Source organism: Tyto alba, unplaced genomic scaffold, assembly GCF_018691265.1.
Source record: "Tyto alba isolate M040663 unplaced genomic scaffold, T.alba_DEE_v4.0 Super-Scaffold_34, whole genome shotgun sequence".
NCBI lineage: Eukaryota > Metazoa > Chordata > Aves > Strigiformes > Tytonidae > Tyto > Tyto alba.
In genome coordinates, this window is record NW_024881309.1 from 3,993,456 (window position 1) to 4,013,211 (window position 19,756).

Sequence of the window (19,756 nt, forward strand, 5' to 3'; positions counted from 1 at the left end):
GTACAGATTTTCAAAAACAATCAGCTGAGTGCCGAACCTAAAGGCCTGGATTTACAAGACTGCTGTGCTTTTTGGTGCTTGAACTATCCTGTGACAAGTGCTTGCAAATTTGGCTCTTACCTTTGAAAATCTAGCTGTAGTATCCCAATAATTAGAATTACAGTGTGTGTGTGGTGGTTTTTTGTTATTCAGGTTTTTTCCCCTCTCCAGGGGCACTGGAAGAGGAGGAAGAAGTTTGTGACATCTCCTGAGGAGGAGACTAAAACCGTATTATTCCTGAAGCTCTTTTTGCAGCTCCAGATGAAGGGGAGGGGGAAAAAAAAAAAAAAAAAGGAAGCCTTTTCATCCCACCCCTGGACAAGCCTGCTCCAAAGAGACTACAGTAAGCAACCCCACCAGGGAAACATGATTCCTTGAAGAGACTTAGTGATACTTGTTTTCACTCAGTGCCTGTTCCTGGGCTCAGATTCCCAAGTCACAATGGTAATGTTTATCTGTTTGTGTCTGCTGCTGCATTAACATGCTTTATTTTCTTTCTTCTGCTTCTCCTGTTCTCCTTGTCCTTTCTCCAGGTCCATTAAGGACAGGTAAGGCATGCAGAAAAACACAGGGGGGAGGCAAGGGCACTGCTCTTTGACCTATCCCAGTGACCTGGAATGGGCAGGCGAATGGTACTGAAGCTTTTGGCTTCATGGCTTCTTGAACGTATCACTCTTCTTTTTTATCGTTGTGTTTACGTGTGCAGAAAATGTCCAAAGCAAACAAGGCCGAACATGGCCCCTAATGGCAGAAGTGGTTGGGAGACAAAAGCATACCCATGAGAAAGTCGGGGTATGATGGAGAGGGTGGGGAAGGGAAGGAAGCACATGGCCCCTTCAGGAACAGCAGCCCTGCAGCTTGTGGAGACAAAAGGGTTTTCTGTCCCTTCGCCACTTAGGGAAGGGGACAGTCAATAGGAGTGACTTGATGGCCTGCCTGATCAGGGCACCTTGTTCTTACTTGTCCCATTGTTTCTGCCATTGTTGCTACTAAATAACGCATGAAGCTTATTGAAAGCCAAAATGAGCTCTTGCTGTGTCCCTCTCCCTGGGCACCAGCCTCTGTGTGTGTTGTGTTCAGTTCAGGGGACCTGGTCCTGACAGTTGTTTTTCAGGTCACCCTCCCTTTATTTAAAGAATGGGGAGGATGACAATGACTTTCTCGCTTGCTTGTGCTTGAAGGCCTTTGGTTTGGTAGGAAGTGATGCTGCGGAATTGCTTGGGACTGGGTTAGCAAAGTCATCCTAGATGATGTGTGATTTGTTTTGCTGGAGATACTTTTTAGAGCCCTAATCTTCAAAAGGGAGCGCTTGGCACTCTAGTACCATGTAAGATATAAATGCACTGAAGACACAAATGTGACGTCTGGGTTTTCCTGAACTCCAGATGCTTTCCGGGGTCCTGGAAGTTACTACCTCTACACTCCCTGCTAAAAATAATACGCAGAGCAGGGCAGGATTTGAACCTACAGATTGCAGATGTTTTCTATTCCTAGGTCTCTTGTGTGTGGCACTTGACCGGCATTTCTCTTCTGCTGATAATTCCAGTGGTGACTTGGAAACAGAATTCCAACAGTGCCAGGTTTTTTCCACATTAGGTGGGCTCTCTAGGTTGCTGTAGCCACATTTTGACAGGCCAGTAATAAATAGTGGAAGGGAGTCATCTCGTGTAACTCTTAGGGCATCGCCTGCCGCGAAAGCTGAAGGTCCTTAGCTCCTTGCTGATGACATAGACATGAAGGGTGTTAATGAAATGGTGGGATCAGACACAAGGGTGTGTAATGCATCTCCTATATAGCTGTTCCCATGTCCTGGCCTTGCAGTGAGCTCTCTTGCAAATTCAGCAAGCGGAGTCTCTGTCCTTGAACTAATTGTTCAAGATTCTGCATAAGAACAGAACCGCTAGCAGAGACTGTCCTTGTTAGGATGCGTTCTTTGGCCTGTCACAGTGAATCAGCACAAAAGACATTAAAACAGATGTTTCCATAACGCCTTTTAAGGACGGGGAGGGATGTGGTGCATTTGCCTGGGAGTAATGAAGACCAGTACGCTGTGTTCCTGGCAGTCTGAAGTAGAGGCCAGTTCTATCTGCTCAGTGCTCTTCAGGGCCAGAAGTCCCTTCTGTGGCTCCTGATCCCTGCACAAAAAGTCTGCGCTTGCAGAGGCTCTGCTGTTAGGAGGGGGACTCTTGCCATCTAGTGGGAGGGGATGGTAAACCTCCAGGACCTCTGCCCTACCTCAGGATAAGATGACAAAATGCAACCCTCCTTCCTGGACTTTTAGTGCCTTTCACTGCACATGTGGGATTAGAATCACAGACTGGTTTGGGTCGGAAGGGACCTTAAAGCCCCCCCAGTGCCACCCCCTGCCCCGGGCAGGGCCCCCTTCCCCCAGCCCAGGGGGTTCCCAGCCCCGTCCAACCTGGCCTTGAACCCTTCCAGGGAGGGGGCAGCCACAGCTGCTCTGGGCACCCTGGGCCAGCGCCTCACCCCCCGCACAGGGAACAATTTCTGCCTTAAATCTAAATCTGCCCTCTGTCAGTTTAAAATCGTCACCCCTCATCCTACCCCCACCCCCTGACCCAGAGTCCCTCCCCACCTCTCCTGTCCCCCCTTTAAGCCCTGGGAGGCCGCTCGAAGGGCTCCCCGGAGCCTTCTCTTCTCCAGGCTGAACCCCCCCAACTCTCTCGGCCCGGCCCCCCAGGGGAGCTGCTCCAGCCCCCCCGAGCATCTTCGTGGCCTCCTGGGCTTGGAGGAGATCATCCTTGACTATCAACCAGCTTTCTTGGGCCCTTCTTCCCTCCAGGGCTTTATCCCATGCTCCTCTACCCAGCAGATCCCTGAAGAGGCCACAGGCTGCTCTCCTGCAGCCCAGGCTGGCGAGCTTGCTGCGCGCCCTCCCCGCTGCCCTCAGGATCTTGAACTCCACCATTTCACGGTCACTGCAGCCAAGGCTGCCCCTGAGCTTCACACTCCCCACCAGCCCCTCCTTGTTGGTGAGAACAAGGTCCAGCACAGCTCCTCTCCTCGTTGGCTCCTCCATCACTTGGAGAAGGAAGCTCTCATCGAGGCATTCCAGGAACCTCCTGGATTGCTTTTGCCCGGCTGGGTTGTCCCTCCAACAGATGTGGGGGTGGTTGAAGTCCCCCCACGAGGACCAGGGCTTGTGAACGTGAGGCTGCTCCTCTCTGTCTAGAGAGGCCTCGTCGGCTCGGTCTTCCTGGTCGGGTGGCCTGTAGCAGACCCCCACTATAAGGTCTCCTGGCCCTGCCCTCTCTTTAATCCTGACCCATCCCCAGGCAGAGCTCCCCGCACTCCAGCAGGTCACTGTTATCGAAGGTGACCCCCCTTTACCCATAGTGTTGTCAGTACCTTTAAGTGGTGAAGCTGGATTTCTCAAACTCATTTCCTTTCTAGAAATCTCACTCTTATTCCTTCTAGAAATCTCACTTTTTCACATTTTTTTAGAGGCAAAACTCTGCTTACACCCTTCTATACTCATCTCCTGGATGGCTGAGTAGCAGAAGGAATCTGTCAGGCACCTGTATGTATGGGGAAGGATGCTGGTGTGTGCTGGCCTGATACTGCATGCCACCTGCACTTTGTCAGGAGGTTGCTTGGGGGGAAGTTGCCTTTCAACAGCTGATTCCTTGAATCAGTGCTCAAAGACAGCTAGGATCTTTGAGTAATTGCTCTTACAGATAGAGAATGAAAAGTACTTGCAAAGTGCCTTGCACTCAGGTCTTCCTTGCCCTCAGAAAACCAGAAGCTCACATTCCAGCTGGGAGATTGCAGTACTAACTGGCCTCCCCCCACCCCTTTCTTGAAAGGTCGAGGAGGAGAGAAATACAAGGAAGATGTATGTGCTTACTCTGGGTATGCTCTTCTCTACTGTTCAGACCGCCAGGGACTGAGAAGGAGCAGCTGTTGTCGTGTCCAAGAACAGACATCATCTCTGAGCCCCTGCGCCTGCTGCAGAAAGAGATCTGCTGTGAGTATTTCTTGGGGCTTCAGGTTTTCACCCACCTTGGTGTATGAGCCTTTCGCTTGCTCACGGGTGGGTGTAGTTAGTGGATGCTGAAGGTGTGTTACTCCCTAGATGATGCAGCCAGTCGAGAACTGGAAGACACGGGTCTATCACAGATCTTATACGAGGCTGATCTGCACTTCTGTTCAGACGGGCCATTTGTTAAGAGTCTGGATTTCAGCAGAGATCATCTTGGAATGTTTTTGTAGAGCATTGAGGTCAGCTGTGCCTCGGTGAGCTAGTATGAATTGCAAGACTGGGAAGTTGAGGCCTGCAGGTTTGAGGGGGTGAGTCTGCAAAGTATGGAAAATCGAGTGGGTGATGGAAAGTAAGCATGATGTGGTCATTGTCTGCATTGCATTGACTGTTAGACTAGGATACATGCAGAGGAGAAGAGAGATCTCAAAGGACTGAAGTTATGTCTTATAGAAAATGAATATCATTTTTCCAGCTTTGCTGGCTGCAGAAGAGCTGTGTCATACAAGGCTCCCTCCCTGAATAGAAGCAACACAAGTTTACCGTCCTTTCGACAGCAACTAGCAGTAACCAAGTAGCAGGGGATGGGAGTCTGGGAGGTTAACTCAGTCACTACCAAACTCCTGATGTGGAAACTGTAGAAATTTCAGTAGGGATTAAATATACTATATAAATTGGCTTATATGCCTTTTTTTTGAGGGAAGCATAGACCTGCTTCTCCAGAATTGCTGCTGTTTGTTAGCCACCCTGTGAGCTGAAAAGCAGGGATCTAGTTCTCCAATTACATGTTGCAGGAACTTTCCACTAGAGCCAATTGGTGTGAAAATTGCCACGTGTCATTAACACCGTTACGGGGCAATCTGGTCCTTCAGCTCTTTAGATATCACCTAGATCATCTCTGGACGGAGCAACCTTTACGGAGCTTAGTGTATCTGCTCTGTTAATTTGAAAAGTCAAGTCGACCTGTGGCTCCAGAGAGTCTACGGGGTGAAAACACAAGGTTTGGGGAGGCAATGAGCCTTCCCTTTTTAAAAGAACTGAAAATTGGAGAAGAGAGATTATAGAACCTAATAGTGCGTACCTAATTTTTGGGAGCATGGACCATGACTGTGACTACTTGGTCAAAACCAGCCTTGACTTGTCCATATGGCAAGGCGTGTCCTTCAGGCAGATGCAGAAGAAAACATGTAGGCAAAGGATGTAGAGCTGAAGTAGTGGCTGCGTGTATGGCCAAGAGACAGATTCAGCTGTAGCTGGTACCTGTACAAGTATTTTGCACGAAAATATCCATTGCATGTCACTGAATGCAGAAAATGCATGCCTGCCATTAGCTCTGGTATTGCTGCCCACAGGGGTGCATCTTTGCCCATTTGTTGGAAGAAGCTGAAAGATTACTGCTGGGGAGAGGATAAGATGGGGTGGTAGGTCTGTGCTTCCCTCCCGGTGAAGGGCAGCGAATTCCACAGAGCCTGAAGAACAATGAGGTGACAGTTAAACAGGTGGAGAGGGGATAGGATGGCTGGTGGGCTTGGCAAGTCATTTCCCTGGTTGCCTGTTTGCATGATCAGATGATGCAAATCCAGTTTGAGCAGCATTTTTTCTGTAGACTGTAAGACTTTGAGAGGTTTACTGGTTTAATTTTTTTTTTTTTTTTGTTAGGTGCTTGTCTTTTGGTCTTAACCAGCTGCAATATGAAGGGGGCAGCAAATTCCCTGAATCCAGCGTGTTACCTTGAAGAGCTTTGCTGAATTCCTGCTGAATGTTTCGCTTTATGCAACCAGCAAGCTCTTCCATCAGCTGGAAGCCTTCATGGCATTTGTTGCTTGTATCCTTACCCGACCCGGGCATTCGGCAAACATTCCTCCGGCAGGCTGTCATGTTTCTCCATGCCCTGATCAGCAGACGCTCACACATTCCTTCCTCTGGCCAAACTGCCTTCAGCTTCCTGCCAGTCTGAAACAGCTCTGCTCTGTGGAGCTTCTGCTGTGACACATTTTTCTCTTGATGTCCCTGAGACTGAGCAAGGCGAGTCCAGCCAGCCCTGGCCCACCCAGTGATGCTCTGCCGGCAGCCACGATGCTAATCATTTGCAGCATTTCACCTCTTCCAGGAGCATTCCCAGTACAGGAGAATTAAGGCACTGTGGACTAGCGTGCAAAACCTCCTGCTGCTGACCACTCGTGCTAGCTTCCCTAGGAAGAAGAGCCAGCTCTGTTTCACTGGCATCCTGGGTTTAAGTCCTGACATCTTGATGTTTTCTGTGTCACATCAAGAAACAACTGTCCTTTTTCTAATTTTTTTTTTCTCCTCCTCTAACAAGGTGATTGACCCTTGGGGACCGCCTGCAAGAGGCTTTACTGGCTCATGGGAATGTGGTTGTCATGGCTCTACCAATATTATCAGCTGGGGTAGTCTCCTCGGGGTAGGTATCATCTCGGAGCCTGCTGTGCCAGTAAGCAACGGGGCCATTCTTGTGTTGGGCTGAACCCTCAGTTCTGGACCAGACTACTCCACGTGCAGAGCCTGTGAAACAGGGAGCAAGAGAGACTTTGTGCCAAACACCTTAGTCTCTTGTAAGCCAAGGTTGAGCTGCTCTGGTGTTGCCGGTTTGTTCAGTGAAGAGCTATGACCTTGCTTAAGTGATACAGGGGTGCATGACACTTCCAAACAAGCCTCCTTTCTGTTGCCAGCATGTTGCAGGTTCCTCTAATGTTGGTGTCCAGTTCAGTGCAATATCCCTTTCCAAGAAAAGGTGGCATCAGAGAGTGGGGAAGCTCTGCACATCAACGCCAGAGCAGCTCTGACTAAGAACAAATGCTGCTTTTCCCATAGTTGGGGTTGAGAAAATGGAGTTGTGTTCTGAGCAGGAAGCAGGCGTTACTCGCGTGGGTAAACTGTGTTTAGGAAGTGATGGTAAGCCTGGGAAAAGGCAGAAGCCTGGTGACAAATATGTTCTTGTAGGGTTTGGTGTTACATTTCTGGAAAAGTATCCAGAGATGTGGATTAAGCACTTGAACTTTTCAAAATAACTGATAGATTTGAGAATTTGATGTGAAACCAGGCAGGACTAGCCTGGAAGAGTATGCTACAGGCAGCAGTCCTGTGCTAGTGAAGGGCTCGCTAGAAAATCCTTTACAAATATGAATATGCTGAAATAAATGGGGATATTCCTTTGAAAGTTAGCCTTTGGGAATACCTGCTGTTCTTTTTATGCCTATCAACTTTCTTCTGGTTTGTTTGAAAACCCCACTGAACGTAGATTTAAATAACTAAAGTCAAAGCTGGTGAGAAATTACATTTCCATTCTTTGAGAAATGCTGACACATCAGAATGTGTTGCTGTCCAAAACTGGGTCAGACGACAAAATTTCAAGGTGACCTCTGTAATAGAGATTTGAAAGCCACTGTTTTCTTGTTATTTTCGTGGTGACAGAAAATAGATGTGAATAGAATTGTTATGATGCATTAAAAGCCTAAATGAAAAAAAAAAAAAAGACAGTTCTAAAAAACGCAAACCCTCCCTCTAGTTGAAAAGATTGCCGAAGTTTACAGTTGCCTCAGAATAAAGTCTAATTGATTTAGCTGCTACTTGTTGACAGAAGAACTGTTTCAACTAGCTCAGACCAGTGTTACTATTTCACTGCTAGCTGTTAACACCACAGGTGCTCTGAATTTTCTGACACAGCAGAGGTCAGGATTTATGATTGGTCTTCTGTTTTTTTGTTTTGTTTTGGTTTTTTTAATGAAGAATTGTTTTTTAGCATCTGGTTAGTCTTTGGGACATCAAGGAGTATGGAGGAACTCTTGCTACAGATCTACATGGTTTTTAACTATGTGCCATGGTTTGAGGTACTGTAGTTATGAGCTTTAAGAATGTTGAACTGCTGGAATTGCAGTTGCTGGATGCTGAAGGGTTAAGGTGGGTGATACCTGAATAGGTGGGGAGATGGCATGCTGCAAAATCTAAGTTTGAAGATGCTGTACTATAAGAGCCTGCACTCCTCTGTGTTGTAGTGCTTAGCACCGTGAGGCTCTGAATCAAACTGGGGTGCCTAAAAACTGCTGTGATCACACTGTATTATTTAACACTGATATTGATGTGTTTCTCAATATTTGTTCTCTAGGAACATCCTGAGAAACCATTCATGTTCCTAATCCATCTCCTTCCTTGCAGCTCTGGCTAGACTTTCTGCCTCTCCCCCCATTTCTTTTCTGCTTGCAGTCCTTCTGCTCAGATTACAAGACAAGCCCATGATATCACCCGCTATGAGCTGAGGCTAAAGGGGCTGGGTCTTGGGAGGGGTTTGCTTGACTAACTCTAGTGAAATTTGCCAGGAAGCGGCAGCTTCTTGCAGCATATTTCTCTGGCTGCAGGATATTTTCCAGCGCAGAGGGGACCACTCAGACGGCACGCTCAGCCCAGAAGAAAGAGCTTCATGAAGCACGACAAGACAGAGGTGACCCCCAGCACAGCCTACCACTAACTCCAAGGTAAGCGTGGCATTAATGCTAGAGATGAAGGGGCTGATGAATTAGTTTAAACGTTTCTAACCCTCTCTTGCTTCAGGGCTGAAAGTTTGATTTCACTTCTTCCCTTTCCTCTTTGAAAGTATTTTCTTTCTCTCCCATTAGTTTGTTATAAAGTATGATGTTTGGACATAACAGGCTGGGAAGAAGGTAGACGTTTCTTCTAACTCTTGTCCCCTGAGGCTTGATTTGGCAGGGATGGGATGACACAGATATTCAGTGTCACTTTGCAAAGATGTTGTGACCAAGTTAAAGATTTGCTCACAGGCACGCACAGATGAAATAAAAAAAGACGTGTTGCAAACTGTCTGCAAGTTCAGGCAATATGTATTCTGTAATACTATTAAAATATGTTTGATTTAGACCAGAAAGCTACAGTACATGCCATCAACATTGTGTAAATGTTACCAGCTAAATTTCAGAAGCAGTTTAAATTCTCCTCTCTGAATAACTGTGCTCTTTCAGAGGAAAAGGCTTCAGTGCAGATGTTTCCCATTGGCAGAAGGTGCAAAACAGTTGTGTCCCTAGTTAAGAAACTTTTCTGCTGTCATTGCTTGGGATTCACAGCCTCTTGCAAAGCAGCCCTCAGCCTACCAGCAACTTTCTTTAGGCTGTTTTATCATGCAGCAATCACAGCAGTTTTCAGAATGACTCCAGGATAGCCGGTAGGATCCACCTGAAGAGTTGCTGCACAGAAATGTGGGATGTTTCTCTCTGAATGAACCTAGCCCAGGTCATGTTCTGATTCTTCAGCATGCACACCAATAACTCTGCCTTCTTTTAGATTAATGTTGTTGTTTAATTTAAACAGATGTTACTTTGTGGGGGTAAAAAAAGATCTAAAGACCAAGATCGTTTAGAAGACTATAGACAAAGGTCCCAGTTTAGCTATCTGGGAGTGTAGTAGAAAAACTGTTTAGCATCTCTATAATCAGCTCATAAAGATGACGTTGCAGGGCTTTCAAATTTGTACTGAACAGGGGCTGAAAATAATTGCTTTAGGGTTCCTACTTGCCAGTTTAATTTCATCTGTATTAAACCACCCACAGTGGTGGAATTCCCTCGGTTGGAAGCTAGAGAGCAGTTAGAAAACATAAAATGGAATATTAGCATGAACTACTGTAATAGCAAAGCATATAGGGAGAAACCACATCTTCAGCATAGTGTGCTGGATGCTTGTTGCTACAGGAATGAATTTCATGTGATGTTAGAGCAGGATGATATTGGAAATCACCCTTAAAAATCAGTTACTAATACAAAGTTTAATACTTCAGTCAGGTGGTAATGAGGCTCTAAGATTGTCTACTCTCCAGTCAAATCCAGTGTGGTGCTCTGTGAGTGCTGGGGCAGGAGTGCAGAGATGAGGTCTTCAGAAAAACCTTCAACAAGGTTTTAGCAGTTTAGAAAAGCCACTGAGGTTGAAAGGGGTGTTGATGATGTAGTAGAGGACAATGCCTTTGTCTTCAGCGGGGTGGTTTGATAAAGAAGCCATGCATTTTGCTGAAAGTGCTATCCTTTTGCAAGTTAAGCAGAGACCCCAAAATGCATGCCTAGTAATGTTCTCTGGTTTTTTTTTTCAACAGTTTGACTCCCAAGTTCATTGTCTTTACCTTACTGTACCACTGACCTCCCTTCTGTTTTTTCTGTTTCTTGCTTTTATGTTTATTTTAACCTTTTATTCTTTTTCCTCTTAAATTCTTTCATAACATTCCTGGTGCTGTTTAAGAACACGGTGATGTCCTTTTCTAGAGATTGTAGCTCCAGTAGATGGAATGATTTATCAGATCAACCAGTCTGTTGGTTTGCACATCACTTTCTGTGAAATCATCTGGGAGCACACGTGTGTGTGTGCAGATAAGTGTTTCCTATGAATTTCTGCAAATATACACATTGAGGAGGAAAAGTCCTACTCCTAATCTGTAGTAATGCTGATGGAAGTTTAATATTTCATAGGTAAAACAACATGCTGTTCTGAAGTCAACCTGTCCTGCCTCTGCCCTGCTGATGGGTCAGGCTGTACTAATGAAGACAGCATTATGCAGGGGCATGAGGGGGATCTTCGTGGAAGATATCTAGTATTTACTAACATTTTTCAAACTCTAGGTCATGCACATATCTGGCTCTGTGAGTGTGTGTGTCAGCTGTGGATTTTAATGTGGTACCTTTTTGTAGGATCTTCATGAATTAGTAGGGTATGTTTCATGAAAAGAGGAGTTGAATCACACAGCTCTAGTTGCCACTGTTGCTTTTGCTAAGTACAAACAGATTGCTCGGTCATCTTAATCACATCCACTAGCTGCAAATTAAAGATTTTGTACTACTGTGTTCAAAAATCACTTTTTCTCTTTAATTGTCTTGGAAGTATATTTGGGAGTAAGTTGTGTTTCCTGTTAAGAGTACAGCACAAGGTCTGTGGAACAGCCAGCTGGTGCTGGCCAGGAGCATGAGAGTTGTCATGATTCACATCTCTTCATCTTCATTCTCCAACACCAGGCAAAGGGGAAGAGATAAGGAAAATAAAGAACTTCCCAAAATGAAGCATATATGAATTGCAAGCCTGATATGGAGAGAAGATGCTGCATGTGTCCATCTGATCCCCAGGCAAGTTTTTTTGCCTTCTAAAATAAATTAATTAATCGGGGGGCTAATACCAAAAGCAGAAGCAAATTGCTTCAGTTGAAGAAGTAGATCTAAGAAGAGGCCACAGCCTGGATTTGGAAGCTGTAAGAAGCGTTCAGCTGAGCCCTTTCATGAAACATGGTGACTGTGGATCTGGGTGTTTTGCCCTGCAAAAATTACTGTGTCCTTGCAACTTTGGAGAGCAGCATACTTCTAAACATTTGGGTCTGATAGACCTAATCAAGCAATGATGCAAAGGGCTTTGGTTAGTCAACATCCACAAACACTGATTTTTCTGTTGTTAGACTTGGAGCTGTCTTTTAAAACACAAGCAAAGTCCTTTTTCTTTCCTATTCTCCTAATTAGTGCGTTTGTCCATCAGAGCTTCCCTTTTCTTTTGTCTAGCTTCAGTTCAAGTGATGGCAAGCAACATACATTCCTGGGCTGTATACATCTTTTTTTTTTTGCTGTCTGTTGCAGTGTATCCTCATCAGCTGGCAAACACTCCAAACTGTTTTCTGTTCAGGGTAGTACACACTTCAGTAAGCTTTTGGGAGGAAATAAAGTGGGCGTGTATGTAGGTATGTTTGAATGTGAAGCAGAGGCCAGAAGGTTCTTTAGTAATTATTAAATAATGTTGTTTGTCTCTTGAGTGAGATCTTGAGGCTGGTAAAGCCATGGCAAGTCTATAGCTTTGGATCGTGTAAGCTTTACCTCTGCTGCGAGAGGGCATACTGGGACTTTGCTCTCTCTTTCCCTGCAGCATCCCAACAGGCTAGAAGCAGCAAATTGCATTTGGTAGCTTTCCTGATGTAAACAACTGTTGAATTTGCTACTGGTTGCCCTTGGCCAGGTTGCAATAATGTGAGATTTGCTTTCTGAAGGTAGCTCTCAGCTCCCTGGTAGCAGGTTTCTGTTCCTGAGCAGTGACAGCTCTCTAATGTGACTTATGAAAGCCCTGCAGTGGTCAGAGAGCTCAAGGGAGCCCGAGTGAAAAGGATGAACAAATTAGCCAGTGGTACTGGCTAATAAGCATCAGTTCTTTTCTCCTCAACTGTGAAGAGAAATCTAGAGGAAATGTGTTCCTCAGAGTGAGCACTAGTGGATTATATTGCCATCCTTCTGGCTTGTAAAGTCTCTGGATTTGTAACATATCAAAGCGTCACCCTGAAATTATTTTTGCTGTCCTGTTTGTTCTGGGCTCTGCCTTGAATCCTATATGACGTTTTACCAAAAAAAAAAAAAAAAAAAAAACCAAACAAACAACCAAACCAAAAATCCCCAAACCTTTAGATTTCAATTGGTTTAGATATCCCCAGCAGCATTTCAGTTTCCTTCAGTCATTCAACTTCCACGCTCTTTGGCTTGCCTTAGCCTTTGCTGCCTCTCCTAGAAGTGTCTGTACCGGCACCAGAGGGGGCTTGCCTGACCCATCGGGTGTAGCAGGACAGCAGCTCGTCCCTGGGGAGGCCACCCCAGTCACAGAACACTACACAAGTTTTGTTATCAAGCCCATGCTCCTCTCCAAGGCGGGTTCAGTTACGCTGAAGTCAATCCAAAAGATGACCGGGGATTTCTAGGAAGAGGGTTAAGAGTGATGGTGATTTTTCTGATCACCCCAGTAAACTGTGTCCACTCCTTAACTGCTGGGGTGAGTACTGGTCTTACATTGCTCCTCTAGCTGATGGGTCTTTGCTGTAGATTTGGATTTATTGTCACTGCTTGGTATATCTGGCCCTGCCAGTGACTTTTAGGTCTTAGTGTTTTCAGAGTGTGAATGAGAGGGCTCTCATTCATGGCTTACACCAGGGTTGTAATCAACAGGGATTCAATCTACAGAAGCATTAGCCCTAGTGCCCTCAGCAGGGCTGAGTCTCTTGGAACAATTGGAGAGTGTCTGAGCTCTTGCCCAAATGAGCAGTAGCGTTTTTATTCACTTTAATAGTACTGGAGAGGGGCCCAGTGTGAATTGCCCTTGCGTTGGCTGGAGAACTGCTGCCATGGTAGAGGGAAGTCCCGTTCCAGCCCGGTGGCCGTGCCTGCTGCGGGACGGGTGAGTATGCCTGAGGAATGCACGAGGGGTGACGGGGCGTGGAATTGGAAGTGCAGGGCTGTATGATTCGGGCGGTGCTGTTTCAAGTGGCTGAACACCAACAGTTTGGTGCTCCTGGCCAAGACCCAGGCACGCCAGCGGTGGTCAGAGTGCTAATTGTCTCTTCCTCCTGATGGATGCCAAGCCAAACGGAGCATTGCTGTTCTCCAGTCACAAAGGACTCGAATCAATCACTCCAGAATTTCCTTTTGTTGGCTGGATAAGGATGCGAGCAGGAAAGCTGGTGCTTCTGGTTTTGGCTGAGTTGATCTATTGTTTGCATGATTTGGTGAAATTAAAAATGGGATCCTTGCTGGTAGGAGTGAGCTTTTGATTCGGGGAGATGAATAGCCTATTAGTTTCACCTGGTGAATTCTCTGAAGAAGTAAAAGCTCAACATTATTTTGAAATGAAACTCTTGCACATTTCCCTGTTAGCCTGTGTCCATCTGTTCCCTTCAAGACTTAAGACTGAAGTCCTGAAAAGGACTGAGTCAGCAGCTATCAGGAGCATGTCTTAAAGCCTTAAATTACATGTTAATGCAGCGATGGAGAATAGTCTTATGGCCTGAAGTACAGGATTGGGAGCCAGGAGACCTGAAGTATTTTCCTGACTTCTCCCCTGACTTTATTCAATAGCGTTTTAATGTTCTGTCTTGGATTCTTTTGAATGGGGAGACCAAAATATATACTTTTAGGATTACATCATTAATAAATCTGGAGGCTATTAACGACAGGGTGTGAGGGGAGGAATGAGCCCTACAATAAAGGGAATATCCAGCACAAACCAAACGCCCTGCAAATCTAAGCCTAGATTTGTTAGAAGTTCAGCATGTGCAGCTTTGAGACTTGGGGAACAAAATGCGTCCAAATCTTGGTCACAGGCAGCAGAGGAGTGGGTTTACTTATTAAATTGTGTTATTGTGGCTTATAATGATGCCACCATATATGTATGTGTGCAGTTGACTCCTATCTGATACTGTCCATGTTTGCTTCTTTAAATGCTCTTTAAGTGAGCCTGTTGCTGAATCGTCAGTGTTCTCACTGAAGAGCAGTGATAGTTTTGTTTGATGCTGGTGCAGTAAAACTAATGTCTTGCAGCTAAGGAGAGAGACTTCAGCAGGAGCCAGGAAATTATAAATCCAGGATTTGTGTGCCTGTTGTGCTGTGGAGTGGAAGAAGCGGTGTAAAATTTTCTGTGCTGCTTTATCAATCCTCTACTCCAGTCCTGTGTTACTGCTTGTCTCGCCTCCCAGTGAAGCCTGACCCGGGCGGTGTGGATGGATGCCTCTGCCAGAAGATGCCCAAGCCTCTCTGGTGCCGTAACTCCCTGTTATCCCTCCTGACCAAACCTGGTAGGGGACAGAAAGCTGAGAGCCCTTTTCAGTTCTGCAGTGCTGGGTGGCTTCCCTGGACACTGCTGGGCACACCGGGCTCCTGAAGTTTCCCCATTGTACCTGGGCTGCTGTTTCTTGTGGAAATACTAAAATATGCCTGTGTTCAAATTCCACTGCTTTTCCTGACATCGTGACTTAGTCTGAATAGTTTCTCTTAAGCACCTCAATAAACAAGACCTCTGGGTATGGAAGGTTTTATTTCTGGGGCGATGCAAACACTGTGAAAGCTTTGTCTCTTAATGTTTGAATGTGTAACTATTTTGAAGCGGATGGTAATATGACCTGAAGGAAAAACGGACTGTGGTTGCTAGTACACACTGCAGTGTTGTCTCCTGAAGCATGTAGGATTGCTGCTGTTCTGATCTTATGGAGAATTCCTCCAGGATTTGCTTCCACAGGTGGAATTAGTACTATAAGAGAGATTTCTGAATGTTTTTCCAGCACCTTTCCCTGGGCCCTCGAGGAGCCCCTTCTGATCCTTGCAGGGTCCTGACAAAGATGAGATACGATGCTGTATGACCTGAGCACAAAATGAGTCATTTTCCTTATTGAAGGCTTGGGATTGTGTTCGTTCAGGCGTGTTAAAATTCCTTTTTGGTAGCCCCACTTCCCACTGTGGAGCAGGGGGCTCTCAAGCAACTTTATCCTCCCTCGCCAGGTTTTTTTCAGTTCTATGGTAAATGGTGGGTTTTCATAGTCTTGCCTGACGCCGAAGTCTCTAAGCTTTTGGGGGGACCAGAAGCAAACCTGCCTGCAGTTGCCTTTTGGAGTCTTGGGGTTCCCGGCGTGTCTGATTCAGCAAGGTTTTGCCAAGAGTAAAAATTGCACCCACTATATTTACTACAATTAATATCTCCTTGACTGATCTTGTTATCAATTAAAGTAACCTAGAAGTCTGTTGTGACCCTCTCCCCCGCAGTGCTCACAGACCATGAGGTCTTCCAGCGCTGTGACTTTCCAAAAGGTTTGAGCATCTTGCAGTGGTCTGTCTGCTTTATTAATTAACACTTCAGGGAGTACTGCTCTCAGCTGGTAACCATTACATCCTGCCTCTGAATGGTTTCCCCAAATTGTTGTGTCTTTTGGCTGAAGTCCTTCAGTAAAATGTCTCGAGAGGTTTGAACAGAAAGCAGTCCTGGAAACTGGTGTTGCAGAGGTTTTAGCTATTCCTTGGCCTCTGGTCATGAAAGACCCCTATTAACCTGAGTGCGGAGCTGACCGCTGGTCATTGTTTGCCTTGGCACAAGAGGGATGAGTAAAACATGCTGACCTGCTGGTTACGCACTGTTTCTTGATCCTTTTCTCCTGTAAAATATTCTTATTTAGTTTACTATTGAGCTTTCTGGAGAATCATAAAACTGTAACCTAGAGGGGAATTTGGAGTATTCTGTTAATTACGCTGACATACCTCCTAATCTCTTGAGAGCCAGAGGTCCTTCAGGACTTGACTGCAAGGCTGCTCACCACACATTATCTGCCTTTCCCTTCTCAAATATCCTTCGTGTGGCCTGCTACACAGCACGACCATCCAGACGCCTCAGAAGGTCCCAGTGATATATAAACAGGGCACTGTGTTCTTGTGCGTGTGAGACAGCCATGGGAAAGCTGCGATGACTTCTTTAGAAACCCGACCGTGTAGCTTTAAGTCAGGGCCCTGCTACCCCTACTCATCTTAGTTTTTGGAGAGAGATTGCTCCAGTCCAGCTTAGTTTTTGATTAATATTTGCTGAGGCTTTTAAAACCCAATTTACGCAGTAGCAAGAAACAACAGCCACGTAAAATGAACTAGGTCAAAACAGATGTTTAAAGAAGATTAAAACTGAAAACCAGATTTTTCTGAAGCCCAGTAGGCTTGCAGTTCTGCTAGGCTTGAAGTTACACCCCCCCACACACGCCCCCCCTTCAGTGTTTTTACTTATAACTAACATATGTTATTCTTATCTCTTACGATCTGACTAAGGGGGTTACTTGAATTTTTTTTGTACTGTTCATGACAATTGCTCTGCCCATGTGTTTATCCTCTGGGCTAAAAACCATCTTGTATCCATGAAAAACGTTGTAAGAAGTTTCTTTTGAAATCAGTGCTAGTAGGTACTGAAGTCAGGCATGTCTGACTAGTACTAATGTGCCTTTAACTCGGAGCCTTTTGTTTTTACAGAACACATGTATCCTGCTCTGTCGACTTCATTTGCTTTGGGAAATCCCCTTTCTTTGCTGCTGGAGAGGAGCAGCCATGTGAAAGCAGTTGCACTTCCCTCCTCTCTTCCCCTCCAACTCTCTCTGATGTGGGGCAGGACTTTTATTTTATTCCTCTCTCTCAGCCTCACCTCCTGACCTGCAGAAAATTGAAAACTCTTGTTTCCATAGCAGTATTTCTCTAAATGCCTGATGAAAATTTACCAATTTGTTTTGGGAAACCAATGTAAAAGTACGTGGCTCCTTGAAACCAAATATTCATTTTTCAATAATTTTTTGCCATATATTTCCCACCCCCCTCCCCTATTTAATTAGACCTGTTGCAAAGTCTCCCCTTGCTTTTCCCATTTCCTCCTCTGATGTCCAGTGCTAGTCTTTTAACCCATATGCTTCCCATTTCAGTTGTCTTCCTTAGGCAAATGTCTTTTATCCCCAGATCTCAGAGCACTTCAGTAGGAAGTTTATGATCACCAGCCCTGCTTAACACAAGGGGAAACTGAGGCACAGCCCTGGAAGTGACCTGCCTGAGGTCACACAGCAGCTCATAGTCAGAGCTGAGGTTTGAACTGATGTTTCTTGGATTTCAGGCTCACAGCCTGGAATTTCTGATCCCTCTCATTAAGCAGCTTTAAAGGCTGAGTCTTCCCATGAGTGTGGGATCTTCGGGTCAGTTCTTAGGGATAGCTGAGACCTAGCAAAAATACTGGAGTATTTTAGCTTCTAGACATCTGGTTTTGGAGCCAAGTCTTTCCCCTTCTCCCTCCCCTTTGGTGATTGCCGGGAAATAATGGCGATTTAAAAGGCTGGGGGGCTTTTTCCCACCGCGCTTTGGCATTGCTCCGTTTGGAAACTATTGAATCCTCAACCCCCACGTGTGCCGCTTGGCCACCCCTTGTGCTGGGTGCCCGACTGATGGCCGGGTGGTATGTGAGCAGGAAAGGGGCAGCAGAGGACCGGGATTTAAACTCCGCACAGCATCTGGATGGAATTCCTCTAATGAGTCAGAAAACTTGCTGGTTCATACCTTAAATGATTAACTTCTTTAGCACTTTTCATACAAGTCCCTGTCCAGACTTAGTGACCAAAAATTGGAGACCATTAGCTACTACTCCATCGGGCAGACAGGGTTAGGCAAGACTGCTTCTGCAAAGTGTCTGTGTACAGCATCGTGTGTTGATTCTGTGTGGATGAAGCCAGACGTGCAGTGACAGAAATAAGTCTTCTATCATCATATTGGGAAAACAGACTTCAGTATAAATACCTCCCTTCTGACTATATTATAATACATTTCATTAGCCTTCTGGTTTTCCACTGTGATGGGTTTGGTTTCTTTATTGGAGGAGGTGTGGGAGAAAAATAGTTCAGTTCTGTCCTGGTAGGATTTGAACCAAGGTTTGCTGGAGCTTGCTGGAGCTATTGAAAAACTGGATTTGCAGAGAAATATGGAAGTCAATTGCTAGCACTTGTGACCTGTAGAATTTTGCCCTGGAAAAAAGTATTTTGCATCTGGAACTATTTGGCAAGTTGACCTAAACTTACAAATGGTTTTAATGTGGAGTTTTTTATGTTTGGGTTGTTTGGGTTTTTTTTGTTTTGTTTTGTTTTGTTTTTTTTCAGTTTGTTCCTACACGCCACAAGAAATAATTTACTTGACTTTGGTTTTTACAGGCGGCATTGGACGTAGCCTCTTCCATAGCTTTATTCCCTGCTGAAGCAAGAGATACAAAGTCCGTGTCATTACCAAGCCTTACTCAAACTTTTCTTTCATTTCAGGACAGCCACACAGTACCTACCTGCACTGATTGGCAGCTGCTAGCAGAGGACTTGGCTCTGAGAACTGTGAGCACTGAAAATGGAAAGATTCCTGGGTTTTACCCATAACCACTGTTTCATCATGCTGTTCTTCATCTCGCTGAGCCCGCTGGGCTTTGCTCAGTATGAACACTGGCCCTACCTCCCCGGTTACCCTGAGCCACCCCCACAAGTGTACCAGCCCCCCCAGAGACCAGCAAACGTCCCCAAGATCCAGCTGCGGCTTGCGGGGCAGAAGAGGAAACACAACGAAGGCAGAGTGGAGGTGTTTTACAGCGGCGAGTGGGGCACGGTGTGCGACGATGACTTCTCCATCCATGCCGCACACGTGGTGTGCAGGGAGCTGGGCTATGTGGAGGCAGTGTCTTGGCTACCGAGCTCCAAGTACGGAAAAGGAGAAGGTAAGGTGACTCCTGAGCGGTGGTATGGTACTAGCTGTCTTGCCAACCCCCCCAGTAATTCTTGACCTGTCAATCAAACCTAAGGTGTAGTGATATTTCCTGCAAATGTAACTGAAATAGCTTCCAGGTGAAACAGTGGCTCTTTAACTCAGGTTAAACAGCTTAAATAATAGGCGTTTGCTTGTTTTGACTGAGACAAGTTAAGGAGTGATGAGGCAAAGGGCTGAAGGACCGGATCACGGTGTGTGAACTTGGCAGAGGATGCTTGGAAGCGGCCGGCGGTGGGTAAGGGTGGGAGGCTCTACAGCAGCCAGTACGGCGAGTCAAAAGGGAAGCTGTACCCCCAAGTGCAATGTATAAATGATCCATTTCCCTATTCATGATTCCTTTGCCTTGCAGTGAGCCAAACAGGGCCTCTAAGCACTCCTTCCCCCTATTCTTTTTTTCCTCTGAACTGTTTAGGCTCTAAACAGACTGCCTGTGTGATGCTACGTAAATCTTTCTTTTCCCCTGTTAGCCCCTCTAGAAACTCATGCATCATATTCCGTGATGCAGACTAGCCTATGAAACCCCAAAGGAGTGTGCACACTTCGTGTCCTATATAGGATTATGTTTATAGTAATCCTCTTGGACACTCTCAGGCTGTTTCTGGTGGGGGGAAAGCTATTTGCCCTC

The 19,756-nt window shown here is 45.8% G+C and overlaps 1 protein-coding gene across 2 annotated transcripts in view; it reads left to right on the plus strand.

Annotated features, from left to right (window-relative positions):
* Positions 1–8,402: 8,402 nt before the first annotated feature.
* LOXL2 (lysyl oxidase like 2) overlaps positions 8,403–19,756 on the plus strand; it is a 52,401-nt gene continuing 41,047 nt past the window's right edge. Inside the window, exons 1-3 of one of the 2 annotated variants that reach the window (XM_032989974.2) lie at positions 8,403–8,529; positions 11,059–11,166; positions 18,642–19,081. In XM_032989974.2, coding sequence (XP_032845865.2) covers positions 18,721–19,081 — 361 coding nt within the window. In that variant the 5' untranslated portion in view covers positions 8,403–8,529; positions 11,059–11,166; positions 18,642–18,720. The remainder of the gene's footprint in view (positions 8,530–11,058; positions 11,167–18,641; positions 19,082–19,756) is intronic. The other variant, XM_032989973.2, reaches the window with a different exon arrangement.